The sequence below is a fragment of the Scyliorhinus torazame genome, chromosome 30 (genome assembly GCF_047496885.1).
Source record: "Scyliorhinus torazame isolate Kashiwa2021f chromosome 30, sScyTor2.1, whole genome shotgun sequence".
NCBI classification, from domain to species: Eukaryota; Metazoa; Chordata; class Chondrichthyes; order Carcharhiniformes; family Scyliorhinidae; genus Scyliorhinus; species Scyliorhinus torazame.
In genome coordinates this window covers 13,955,778-13,969,694 of record NC_092736.1, presented here as the reverse complement: position 1 = coordinate 13,969,694, position 13,917 = coordinate 13,955,778, and the positions used below count along the sequence as shown (strand labels likewise).

Here is a 13,917-nt window from a genome sequence, read left to right as displayed (position 1 = left end):
TGCGTACCCGAACAGGCGCTGGAATGTGGCGTCTAGGGGCTTTTCACAGTAACTTCATTGCAGTGTTAATGTAAGCCTACTTGTGACAATAACGATTATTGTTGTTATTATAATGCTGAGAAAGGAATAAACACGGTTGAATGTGGTATCCGCCCCCCCCCCCCCCCCCCCCACCTGACTGTGGCACGGTAGCACAGTAATTAGCACTGTTGCTTCACACCGCCAGGGTCCCAGGTTTGATTCCCGGCTTGGGTCACTGTCTGTGCGGAGTCTGCACGTTCCCCCTGTGGCTGCATGGGTTTCCTCCGGGTGCTCCGGTTTCCTCCCACAAGTCCCGAAAGACGTGCTATTAGGTGAATTGGACATTCTGAATTCTCCCTCTGTGTACCCGAACAGGTGCCGGAATGTGGCGACTAGGGGCTTTTCACAGTAACTTCATTGCAGTGTTAATGAAGTTCTGTGATACTAATAAACATTATTAATACCTGGCAGAATTTACCTGAATCAAAGGCTTCCAGCATGAATGGTGTTCGTGTTTCGCACAGGTTCTGGAGCGTCTTTGAAAAGTTACACGTCACTCCAGCGGAATCTCCATTTCCAAACGCCACTCGGCTGTCCATCAATCGGCAAATGGTAGAAATGTAAATTTAACCTTTGGCTCTGCGAACTCGCTGACGGCAAAATGAAAACATTCCCCCTCTGTAAATAAACACTGATGAATTCAGCGATTAACGCAAACAGCATTGAAAGAATCGATGTTTTCTCATAGAATTTACAGTACAGAAGGAAGCCATTCGGCCCATCGAGTCTGCAGCAGCTCTCTGAAAGAGCACCCTACCCAACCACACCCTATCCCCTTAACCCAGTAACCCCACCCAACACTAAGGGCAATTTTGGTCACTGAGGGCAATTTAACATGGCCAATCCACCTAACCTGCACATCTTTGGACTGTGGGAGGAAACCGGAGCACCCGGAGGAAACCCACGCACACACAGAGAATACGTGCAGACTCCGCACAGACAGTGACCCAAGTGGGAATCGAACCTGGGACCCTGGAGCTGTGAAGCAATTGTGCTATCCACCGTGCTACCGTGCTGCCCATTATGACAACAAAAATATGAACGGAGACACTAAAAGAAAATACTACTTATTGTACATTAAGGGCGCTTATATATTGCATTGCAAGGCGGTGAGGAGATGATGGCCAGAGGGCGAGGCTTATTCTTTGTGTACATGGGTTCAAATCCCAAGATGGTGGTAGCCTGTGACATTTATATTCCATTGATAAAATATGGCATATCAAGTTAGTATCATTGTTATGGCATGACAATGATCACTGATTACTGTAAAAACCCAACTGGTCCACTCATGTCCTTTCGGGCACGAAACCTGGGTCTGGCCGACATGTCACTCCAGACCCACAGCAAATGTGGTTGACTCTTAACAGCCCTCAGTGGCCCTAGCAAGCCACTCAGTTCAAGGGCAATTAGGGTTGGACTGGGCCGAAGGGCCTGTTTCCACGCTGCAAACATCTATGACTCTATGACAAGCAATGTCACATTCTGTGAAAGAATGCAGAAAAAAATATTTGTTTGTATTAATAATGCTATTCATTTGATTGCATTGTGAATATCATTATTCACCACACGGATACACACTGAGGAAGCAAATGCACTCATTTGTTTCAATCAGTCTGGATTGCTAATTTCTATTTTTCTTGCTGGACGCATTGGATCGGAAAAAAATAAATGCCGCCGACTGCGTTTGCAGTCTCCTTGCATAATCTCCCAGATGTAAGTTTGTAAATGATCATTGGGGTTTGGGACGTTGCTGCTTCACGGGTGACTGAGGGCGAATCTATCCACACAGCTCGAGGAGTTGGATCCCTGGGGTACCTCTATCTACGGCAAAAGAAACGTCTTGTTTCTATGGCAGCAGCTGTGTACAAACTTAAGACCTTCCAGCCGAGGCACCTGGGCAGGCTTCTCCAATCCCGCGGCAGAGTGTCCACGCCATTGTAAAACGACGGCGTGAGCGGGCCGCTCCCACGATCAATTCTGGCCCCGACAGGGGGCCAGCACGGCGCTGGAGCGGTTCGTGCCGCTCCAGCTGCAGATCCCGGCGCGAACCATGTGCTGTGGGATCCGCGCATCCGCAGTTCTGCCGGTGCCAATGAGGACACGCGCAGTGGCCTCCTTCAACGTGCCGGCCCCGACGCAACATGGCGCAGGGCGACAGGGGCGTGGGAAAGGAGGCCTCCCCAGCCACAGAGGCCGGCCCGCCGATCGGTGGGCCCCGATCGCGGGCTAGGCCACATCGGACGCCCCCCTCCACCCCCCCCCCCCCCACAGGCCGCCACCCGACCCTTCCACACCGAGGTCCCGCTGGCCCAGAGCAGGTTAGAACGGCGCCGGCGGGACTCGGCTCCTTTCTTACGGCCGCTCGGCCCTTTCGGGCCGGAGAATTGGCGGGTCGGCGCGTAGTGCGGCCTGCGATCGGCGCCAACCTCGCTGGCGCCAATGGCGCCGATTCTCCGCGGTCAGAGCGGCGTGCCCGTTCGCAGGGATTCTCCGGCCCGGCCCAGGGCTTGGAGAATCCCGCCCCTGTTCTGTGGCGATCATAATAATCATTAAGAAACCTCTGTTAATCAAACAGTAGCAGGAGTAAATGTCTCCTCTTAAAAGCACCGACATCTTGTAAAGAGAGGAGCTTCTGACACTGATGCAAATATAAAGTCACGTTATTGTATGGATGTGCAAACATCTGGACAAGATACCTATTGTGACTGCTTTAATCTGTAAGGCTAATATCAACATATGTGCTCACAGGTATCTCTGAGTGTTTGCACAGCGTATTGATCCTGCTGTTAAATACTTTATAATTCACACACACCTTTTTAAAATTCATTTATGGGAGGTGGGCGTCGCTGGCAAGGCCAGCAATTATTGCTCATCCCCAGTTGCCCTTCAGAAGGTGGTGGTGAGTTGTCTTCTAGAACCGCTGCCGTCCTTCAGGTGTAGGTACACCCACTCTGCTGTTAGGGAGGGAGTTCCAGGATTTTGCCCCAGCGACAGGGAAGGAACGGCGATATATCTCCAAGTCAGGTTGGTAAGTGACTTGGAGGGGAACCTCCAGGTGGTGGGGTTCCCAGGTATCTGCTGCTCTTGTCCTTCTAGATGGTAGCGGTCGTGGGTTTGGAAGGTGCTGTCTGAGGAAACGTGGTGAGTTACTGCAGTGCATCTAGTAGATGATACACTGTTTGTCGGTGATGGAGGGTTTGAAGGTTTATGGAAGGAGGAGCAATCAAGTGAGCTGCTTTGCCCTAGATGGTGTTGAGCTTCTTGGGGCAGCACGGTAGCATTGTGGTTAGCACAATTGCTTCACAGCTCCAGGGTCCCAGGTTCGATTCCGGCTTGGGTCACTGTCTGTGCGGAGTCTGCACATCCTCCCCGTGTGTGCGTGGGTTTCCTCCGGGTGCTCCGGTTTCCTCCCACAGTCTAAAGATGTGCAGGTTAGGTGGATTGGCTATGATAAATTGCCCTTAGTGTCCAAAAGTGCCCTTCGTGTTGGGTGGGGTTACTGGGTTATGGGGATAGGGTGGAGGTGTTGACCTTGGGTAGGGTGCTCTTTCCAAGAGCTGGTGCAGACTCGATGGGCTGAATGGCCTCCTTCTGCACTGTAAATTCTATGAAATTCTATTCTATGAGTGTTGTGGAGAGTATTCCATTACACTCCTGACTTGTGCCTGACCTGCCGAATGCAACCCAGAAGTACGTAGGTTAGATGGATTGGCCATGCTAAATTGATGCTTAGTGTCCAAAAGATGTGCAGGTTAGGTGAGGTTATGGGATAGGGTGAGGGAGTGAGACTGGGTAGAGTTTCAGAGGATTGGCGCAGGCTCAATGGGCTGACTGACCTCCTTCGGCACTGTGGGGGATTTGATGGAAACAGCAAAGATGGTGGCCATTCAGCCTGTGTTTCTGCCAGCTCGTCGAAAAAGCTGTCCAATTTTAGCCCCATGCCTAATCTTTTCTCTCCCCCCCCAAAACCCATTAATTTTCTTCAAATATCCTATTCAATTAACACAGAGGAAGCTGACCCGATTGCTCTCTACATTATAGAACAGAAATCATGGTTAGAAGATTGGAATTCAGTGGACTCCTCAACCAGTCAATATTCTTTGCTTTCTGCTAACTAAAGAAAAAAGGGTTCAAAACACTTGGGGCGGAATTCTCCGCAATCGGCGCGATGTCAGCCGAACGGCGCCAAAAACGGCGCAAATCAGTCTGGCATCGCGCCGCCCCAAAGGTCTGAACAAGTCTGCTCAATAAAGGCCTTTGGCGCCCCGCCAGCAGGCGCGGAAATGACATTGCCGGGCAGCGCATGCGCAGGAGGGTCAGCTCACGGCATCCCCGCGCATGCGCAGTGGCGGGGGTCTCTTCCGCCTCCGCCATGGTGGAGACCATGGCGAAGGCGGAAGGAAAAGAGTGCCCCCACGGCACAGGCCCGCCCGCGGATCGGTGGGCCTCGATCGCGGGCCAGGCCACCGTGGGGGCACCCCCCCGGGGCCAGATCGGCATGCGGCCCCCCCCCCAGGACCTCGGAGCCTGCCCGCGCCGCCTTGTCCCGCCGGTAAGGTAGGTGGTTTATTCCACGCCGGCGGGACAGGCATTCCAGCAGCAGGACTTCGGCAATACGGGCCGGAGAATCGCCGGGGGGGGGCCTCCAACCGGCGCGGCGCGATTCCCGCCCCCGCCGAATCTCCGGTGCCGGAGAATTCGTCAACCGGCGGGGGCGGGATTCACGCCAGCCCCCGGTGATTGTCCGACCCGGCGGGGGTCGGAGAATCCCGCCCAAGGATCTTCCCTCGAGAGGGTTTCATTCAGATCTACCATTCAAATTCTAAAGATTTAATTCGGGAGAGCTTTCCTCTGACACAACCCTTAGCAACGAGATTTAATTGTCGCCAGTTGGATTAATAATAATAATACTCTTTATTAGTGTCAAAAGTAGGCTTACATTAACACTGAAATGAAGTGACTGTGAAAAGCCCCTCGTCGCCACACTCAGGCGCCTGTTCGGGTACACGGAGGGAGAATTCAGAATGTCCAAATTATCTAACAGCACCACGTCTTTCGGGACTTGTGGGAGGAAACTGGAGCACCCGGAGGAAACCCACAGACAGGGGGAGAATGTGCAGACTCCCCTCAGACTGTGAACCAAGCCGGGAATCAAACCCAGGTCTCTGGCGCTGTAACCACCCTGCTAACGTGCGCACATTCACCCCAGTCTCAATTTCAGCTTTCAGCATTGGGGGACATGGTTGCAAAAAAAAAAATTGGCAGAGTTTAAAACAAGAACAGGCCGTTATTTTAGCGCACAAATGAAGCGAGATTTCGAAGTGTAATTTTGCCAAAACTCTTTCACCAGACGCTACGAATTCTTAATAAACTATGCTCCTACATCATTTGAGCACACAATCATTTTGGTGTTAATTTCTTAAATTATCCAGCCAATTTGTTGAGTGCAACCGCTTCAATCTGTTGAAGAGCAGAAAATAATCACAGTCACATCACTAGAAAAAGGGCAGGGGTGGTTATTCGTCACATGGATAGCACAGTGAAAAGGGGAGGGGGAGATATTAATCACAAGGACATCACAGTGAAAAGGGGAGGGGGAGATATTAGTCAGACCTCACAGTGAAAAGGGGAGGGGGAGATATTAGTCACAGGGACATCACAGTGAAAAGGGGAGGGGAGATATTAGTCACAGGGATATCATAGTGAAAAGGGGAGGGGGAGATATTAGTCACAGGGACATCACAGTGAAAAGGGGAGGTGTAGTTATTCGTTACAGGGCTATCAAAGTGAAAAGGGGAGGGGGGCGATATTAGTCACAGGGATATCACAGTGAAAAGGGGAGGGGGAGATAGTAGTCACAGGATCTCACAGTGAAAAGGGGAGGGGGAGATATTAATCACAGGGACATCACAGTGAAAAGGGGAGGTGGAGATATTAGTCACAGGGACATCACAGTGAAAAGGGGAGGGGGAGATATTACTCACAGGGACATCACAGTAAAAAGGGGAGGGGGAGATATTAGTCACAGGGATATCACAGTGAACAGGGGAGGGGGAGATATTAGTCACAGGGACTTCACAGTGAAAAGGGGAGGGGCAGATATTAGTCACAGGGACATCACAGTGAAAAGGGGAGGTGTAGATATTAGTCACAGAGACATCACAGTGAAAAGGGGAGGGGGATATTAGTCACAGAGACAACACAGTGAAAAGGGGAGGGGGAGATATTAGTCACAGAGACATCGCAGTGAAAAGCAGAGGGGGCAGATATTAGTCACAGAGACATCACAGTGAACAGGGCAGGGGGAGATATTAGTCACAGGGACATCACAGTGAACAGGGGAGGGGGAGATATTAGTCACAGAGACAACACAGTGAAAAGGGGAGGGGGGATATTAGTCACAGAGACATCACAGTGAAAAGGGGAGGGGGGATATTAGTCACAGAGACATCACAGTGAAAAGGGGAGGGGGAGATATTAGTCACAGAGACAACACAGTGAAAAGGGGAGGGGGGATATTAGTCACAGGGAGATCACAGTGAAAAGGGGAGGGGGTAGATATTAGTCACAGAGACATCACAGTGAAAAGGGGAGGGGGATATTAGTCACAGAGACAACACAGTGAAAAGGGGAGGGGGGATATTAGTCACAGAGACATCACAGTGAATAGGGGAGGGGGAGATATTAGTCACAGAGACAACACAGTGAAAAGGGGAGGGGGAGATATTAGTCACAGAGACATCGCAGTGAAAAGGGGAGGGGGAGATATTCGTCACAGAGACAACCCAGTGAAAAGGGGAGGGGGATATTAGTCACAGAGACATCACAGTGAACAGGGGAGGGGGAGATATTAGTCACAGAGACAACACAGTGAAAAGGGGAGGGGGGATATTAGTCACAGAGACATCACAGTGAAAAGGGGAGGGGGGATATTAGTCACAGAGACATCACAGTGAAAAGGGGAGGGGGAGATATTAGTCACAGAGACAACACAGTGAAAAGGGGAGGGGGGATATTAGTCACAGGGAGATCATAGTGAAAAGGGGAGGGGGGAGATATTAGTCACAGAGACATCACAGTGAAAAGGGGAGGGGGATATTAGTCACAGAGACATCACAGTGAAAAGGGGAGGGGGAGATATTAGTCACAGAGACATCGCAGTGAAAAGGGGAGGGGGAGATATTAGTCACAGGGACATCACAGTGAAAAGGGGAGGGGGAGATATTAGTCACAGAGACATCACAGTGAAAAGGGGAGGGGGAGATATTAGTCACAGGCACATCACATTGAAAAGGGGAGGGGGGATATTAGTCACAGAGACAACACAGTGAAAAGGGAAGGGGGGATATTAGTCACAGGGACATCACATTGAAAAGGGGAGGGGAGATATTAGTCACAGAGACCTCACAGTGAAAAGGGGGGGCAGATATTAGCCACAGTGAAATCACAGTGAAAAGAGATGGGGGGGGGGGGGGCTATTTCCAGCTGCAAAAGTTTGGAAAGGAGGGTTAACGGCAGAGACAGTGTGTGTGTGTGGGGGGGTGGAGCGGAATACTGTGATTGTTAAACATTCCTGGCCCCTTTAAGCAAAGGCCCACCATGTTAACCCCCCCAAATTTGAGATTGCATCTCTGGGGATTGGCATGGGGGAGACATTGCAAAAAAATGTCTTCCCTGCCCCCCCCCCCCCTCAACACCAATATCAACCCCCCAGTTTTTAACCTTCTCCAGAGAGACCTTTTTGTACAACAGGAAAAGGCAAGGGGCTGTCAACACTTCAACACAAGAGGAGAAAACTATACACACTCACACATACACACACACACACAGAGGTCACCCACCTTCCCAGCTCTCGGTGCAGAATGAATCCAGCAGCATCAAACATCCCAGAGGCTCTGCTCACAGGGAAAACCCTGGGCTGCGTCCAGCTGAGTCCAGAGTTAGTGTTCCCAAGTTTGTATTTCTAGGAGTTTCGATTCCAAATTAAAATGTAGCGAACACAACACACACAGGAGCATTTATAATCCACATTTTAATGTTTACAAACTGCTCTATAAAGTATATATATATATATATATATGATATATTGTGCTTACAAGAGATTACTGCTGAAAGTTCACTAGGAAATTATAATTGGGTAACGGGGGTGTCTCGAGTTGGCTGTCTTGTCTGTTGACTTTTTTCACCATTTGGGTGTCCTCGCAGCAGAGGGAGCGCTTGACACCCCTCGGAGATGGGCTGGGGTCCTCCTCCCCTTCCTCCTCCCTCAGGGTCTCCTCTTCCTCCTCCAGCCACAGTCCTCCCCCGGTGTCTGGGGGCTGGTAGCCGGCTTCACCGGCGTCCAGGGGCTCCTTGGAGAGCAGGATGCAGATGGAGGGGACGCTCTTGAGCAGGGTGAGGTTAGGTGTGCCCTCCGGGCCGCCCCGATGCTCCCAGGTCTCCTGCAGGCTCTTGTAGCGCAGCTTGGTCACCTGGTGGAGACCCCCGATCCTCCGCTTCATGATCTCCACACAAGTGATGGTCTTGGTGACCGCCCTCCCGGAGCCGCTGAACACAATCTGCCGGGTGCCCTCCAGCGCCATGCGGCCCATGGCGAAGCCCATCAGGTTCCTGATCTTGCTCCCTTCCTTCACCCTCATCTCCACGATGTCCAGGGGCAGGTCCGCGAAGGGCAGGGGGCTCTCCTCCTCCGTCCGCCCGATCTTCCGATAGTTTTCCATCTCACCTCCTTGAGCAGAGCCCTGCATCTCTTCCACAGAGAGAGATAGAGCAGGGTACCTGGCTATCACACCCCAAATCCTAACATCTTCCTTCTGCTACCAAAACAGCAACAAAAGTTCCCCAACTTTTCCCCCTTTTTTTATTGTCCTGGGGCGGGGTGGGGGGTGGGGGGGGGCTGGCTAAGGCTATACCTTCGTCTTCAGCAGACCCCGGGGAAGATCATTGTCCATCGCCCAATGCTTGGAGCAGGGGCAAGTCTTGGCAAAGACAGTTTGGACCAAGGGAGTAGAGACTGTGACTCAAGTCTTGAAGGATCAGGACTCTCCAAGGATCAAGCTGGGGAACAACTCACAATAGTTTCCCCCCAATATTCTCCAAATTAAAAGGAAAATGCTGCGGGAGCTGGGATTCTGCAGGATAACGGGCACACAAAATACTGGGTAAACTTAGCTGGCCCGACAGCATCTGTGTCAGGAAGGTGGTTTAGATTCGAAACGTTACTCCCTCCGCTTCGTCCCATCCAAAGAGCTGGCTCAATATATTCTCAACAGTCGCTCCTGGGTTCAGCATTCCTCAGCAGCTCCCTCTCTCCTCCTTTGCCCAGGAACTGCCCCCTCTTTTCCCTGAAAGGGTGCAATCGTCCACTCCTCCCCTTCCCCTTCTGCACCCCTGCTTCCCCGGGCGAGTGAGGAGGGGTGCGAGCATCTTAAACATCCTCCCAGCTCCTCTCCATCTGCGCAGGAGGCAGCAGACTGCTCTCACAGCACACTGGCTGAGCACAGAACCGTGGCTCTTTCTCCCTCTCTCTCTCTCCCTCTCTTTCTCTCTCTCAGCCCCTTCCAGATTTGCTGCTACCCACACCAGCCCCTGATTCCCTGTGAATGAACCTCTCCATGGTTCCACCGCTTCCCCCCCCCCAGCCAGACACCTCCTCTCGGGGGGCGTGTGTGTGGCTGTCTGCAATGCTGCCTTGTGACTGAAGTGCTAACAAGCAGGCAGCCGCACAAGGAATGTTTAGCACACAGGGAGATCCCGGCCGTTCGGCCCGTCAGGTCGGTGCTAGCCCATAAAGATTTGTCCAGCACAATTCTCCACCCCCCCCCCCCCCCCCCCCACACACTCCCACCCCAACCAGCTTCTGACCCCTGTCTCCCTGGGTTACAGCAGATCCAAATGCATATTCGAGTGTTTTATTTTTATATTTTCAAGCAAAGGTTCTCTCTCTGCCTCTTCCACTGTTTCAGTTTACTGAGTTCAGGTTTCAGCCTCTTTGTGAAACAGAAATATTCCTCAATTTCCTTCTACTCCTCTACCAATTACTTTAAATCTGTGGCTATTCGTAGAGTCCTTACGTCGCAGAAGGACGCCATTCGGCCCATCGAAGCAGCATCCACCCTCCGAAAGAGCACCTTACCCAGACCCACTCCCCCATCCTATCCCCATATAATACCCTGCACATCTTTGGACGCCATAGCGCAATTACTCGTGGCCAATCCACCTAACCCGGAGGAAACCCACGCAGACACAGTCACCCGAGGTCGGAATTGAACCCGGGTCCCTGGCATCGTGCCGCCCATGGGCACCGTAGAGATAAAATGCAGATTTCCATCATGATCGGCCGATCAGGGGCAGCACGGTGGCGCAGTCCGTTAGCCCTGTTGCCTCACGGCGCCGAGGTCCCAGGTTCGATCCCGGCTCTGGGTCACTGTCCGTGTGGAGTTTGCGCATTCTCCCCGTGTCTGCGTGGGTTTCGCCCCCGCAACCCAAAGATGTGCAGGTAGGTGGATTGGCCGCACTAAATTGCCCCTTAATTGGAAAAAATTAATTGGGTACTCTAAATTAAAAAAAAAAATGATTGGCCGATCATTTCCGAATGTGATGTGAGGAAATACTTTTTCACACAGTGAGCGGCTCAGGTTGGAATACACGGGCCTGGAGCCTGGCGGGAGGCGGGTTCAATCGAGGCCTCCAAGAGCGCGTTAGCTGATTACCTGAGGAGAAAAAATGTGCGGGGGTAGGGGAAAAGGCTGGGGAGAGGCAGGATGGGCCGAATGGCTTCCTTCTGTGCCGTAACAATCCTGCGATTCTGAGAGGATTGCTCCAGCTCTTATACAGGAGAATAAGGGAGGCGCAGAGGGCACCTTTGAAGGAGAGTGTTAAACGTGGAGGCTGCTGGAAATTGTCCCTGCTCGATTTTCTGCTGCATTAACTTTAACGTGAGTGTCTCCAACGGATAATTGAATAAAGTCTCTTTTACTCTATTGTAAAACATTTTATGATGCTTCATGATGATTTAATCCCTGTTCCCCTTAAACTGCACATATCCTAAATTGGAGATGAGCAAAACAAAATTCGCTCAGAGGGCTCTGAGTCTGCAGAACTCTCTTTCTCAAAAGGGGGCGGAAGCGGAAACTTTGAAAATGTTTAAGGCAGAGGTCGATTGATTCTTGATTCACAAGGAGCTGAAAGGCTATCGGGTCGGCAGCAGTCTCGGGCGGAGGTTACAATCAGGATCGGCCATGACCTTACTGAATGGAGGAGCAGGATCGAGGGGCCGAGTGGCCTGCTCCTCATCCCTATTCGTACGTTTGTACGCTTCCTGTCACAGGTCTTGGCATTCCTCAGCTGCTTATTAATGGCCTTCCCCTCCCTCCGCAGAAGGAAAACTGGGAAAAGTCTGGGACTGCTCCCAACTGGGTTTGTATGGCTTAAAGTGTAACTCCAGTTCAGCCCAGTCCCAATCATTTCCGGATTTTTACTTGTTTTGCACAATGTTCCGCAACATTCACTTTTAAAAAATAAATTTAGAGTACCCAATTCATTTTTTCCAATTAAGGGCGGCCAATCCACCCACCCTGCACATCTTTGGGTTGTGGGGGCTAAACCCACGCAAACACGGGGAGAATGTGCAAACTCCACATGGACAGTGACCCAGAGCCGGGATCGAACCTGGGACCTTGGCGCCGTGAGACTGCAATGCTAACCACCGCCACCGTGCTGCCCGTTCCGCAACATTCATGACTCCGCGGATACGGAAACTGTCTGTGTCCATGGTATAGCCAGATCTGGACAATATTCAGGTTAGGGCTGATAAGATTCAAGTGGCTTTTATTCCACACAAGTGCCAGGCAATGACCATCTCCCCTTGACATTCCGCAACATTATCATTCCCCATCATCAACAACCTTGGAGGGGGGAGGGGAGGGGGGAGAAGGGGGTCGCCATTGACTGGATACTAAAATGGACCAGCAACATAAATATAGTGACTACAGGAGTAGGTCAGAGCCTGGGAGTTACTCACCTCTTCACCTCTCCCCAAAGCCCGTCCACAATCTACAAAGCACAAGGCAGGACTGACACTGTGTCAAATTCCTAGAACTTCCTTTGGAATAGCACAGTGGGTTACCTACACCACGTGGACTGCAACGGTTCAAGAAATTGCCTCACCAATAACTTTTCACGGGTAAGGGCAGCAAGGTGGCGCAGTGGGTTGGCCCTGCTGCCTCACGGTGCCGAGGTCCCAGGTTCGATCCCGGCTCTGGGTCACTGTCCGTGTGGAGTTTGCACGTTCTCCCCGTGTTTGCGTGGGTTTCGCCCCCACAACCCAAAAGATGTGCAGGGTAGGTGGATTGGCCTCGTTAAATTGCCCCTTAATTGGAAAAAATGAATTGGATACTCTAAAAAAAATTTTTTAAACTTTCAAGGGTAAATTGGGATGGGCAACAAATGTTGGCTTTGCCAGTGACATGGCATGAATTAATAAAAATAAATGAGGATTCAGGATTCATCCACCAATTTAACAACAGTGCCAAAAATAGCCCAGTCCAACTTTTCGTACCAAACACAGTTCAACCCTGTCAACCAAGTGAAGATCAAATACCATTTGCTATCTTTGATAGCTTGGGGCACAGAGATGGCACATTGCCCATTTTATAGCCACCCCATAATATTTGATTGAAGATTTCTTCATTTTTATTTAACGGTGGATTACAAACTTTCCAACGTGGGATTCACCTTGCAAATATCATATCCACCTGAGAAATACCGCCACATTCCCAGGCGGTGTAAGCCATGCCATATTGGTGGCCCTCCCGTCATTGAGTCATAAGGTTTGGAATTCAAATCCAATTGAAGGAGTGCTGCATTGTCATGGTGTGACCAAGGCCTAGTCTGCCCTCCCAGCTGGGATGTTAGATATCTCATGGCACTTTTTGAACAGTATCCTGGCCAACATTTATCCCACAAACAACATCACGAGAGCAGATTATTTGGTGATTCTTTAATTGCTGCTTTTGGCTGCCCTATGTTTCCTCACATCGTGTCATGTCCCTTTAAGAAAGGTTTTTGTCTTATCACATGGCTTCAGTGATGCCATTATGTGGGTGGAGCTGGGCTGTGGCTCTGGGAGCTTTTTTTGTTTTGTTTTCGCTTTCACATTTGACTGCTGTAACAGAAGTATTTTGGCCTGTCTCTCTATTTCATTTTAAAGAGTTGTTCCATGGAAGAAAACCATTGATTATAACTACCTGCTGTTTTGATAAACAGGGGGTTTTGGTTTATGAATTGGAACAGTTAAGGGGGAATTCATGAAGGGTTTACATAGATTACTGTAGCTGTGTGGGGTCGTTATGTTTGTAATTGATAAAAATTCTTGCAGTGTGTGTTTATACAAATGTTAACTAAATTCTGAGAATAAAGCTTGTTTTTTTGATTAAAAGCGCCTAAGAAGTTTGTTGAATAACACTTGAAAGGAAGGCTCTTGGACACATCGTAACCAAAATCAACAGAAAGGTTATAGGTCAGGTGGACTCCCTAATACACTTTGGAGTTTTTTTAAACCCTGGCCCATACAATTGGACTACAATTTAAAAAATAAACTAATTGGCAGTAATACCGACATGGACGCCATGAGGTTGTGCAAGGTGCTACAGAAATGCGAGTTCTTTTTTTCTGTTCACTCCGGAGACCCCTCAATATGTCAGCACATTTCCAATTGCAAATACTGACTCCCCTCAGGGACTTTGAGCCCTCACGGGGGCACATTGATAAAATATATATTTGTTGTTCTGATGCAGCAACGGAAATAGTGATTTAGTTTTGGGTTTATTGTCATGT

At 50.4% G+C, this 13,917-nt stretch overlaps 1 protein-coding gene across 2 annotated transcripts in view; it reads right to left on the bottom strand.

Annotated features, from left to right (window-relative positions):
- LOC140404393 (ribonuclease P protein subunit p25-like protein) overlaps positions 1 to 9,704 on the bottom strand; it is a 54,124-nt gene extending 44,420 nt beyond the window's left edge. Inside the window, exons 1-2 of one of the 2 annotated variants that reach the window (XM_072492853.1) lie at positions 7,923 to 9,704; positions 500 to 671 (exon numbers count right to left, since the gene is read on the bottom strand). In XM_072492853.1, the coding sequence (XP_072348954.1) occupies positions 8,184 to 8,828 (645 nt within the window). In that variant the 5' untranslated portion in view covers positions 8,829 to 9,704 and the 3' untranslated portion in view covers positions 500 to 671; positions 7,923 to 8,183. The remainder of the gene's footprint in view (positions 1 to 499; positions 672 to 7,922) is intronic. The other variant, XM_072492854.1, reaches the window with a different exon arrangement.
- Positions 9,705 to 13,917: the final 4,213 nt, after the last annotated feature.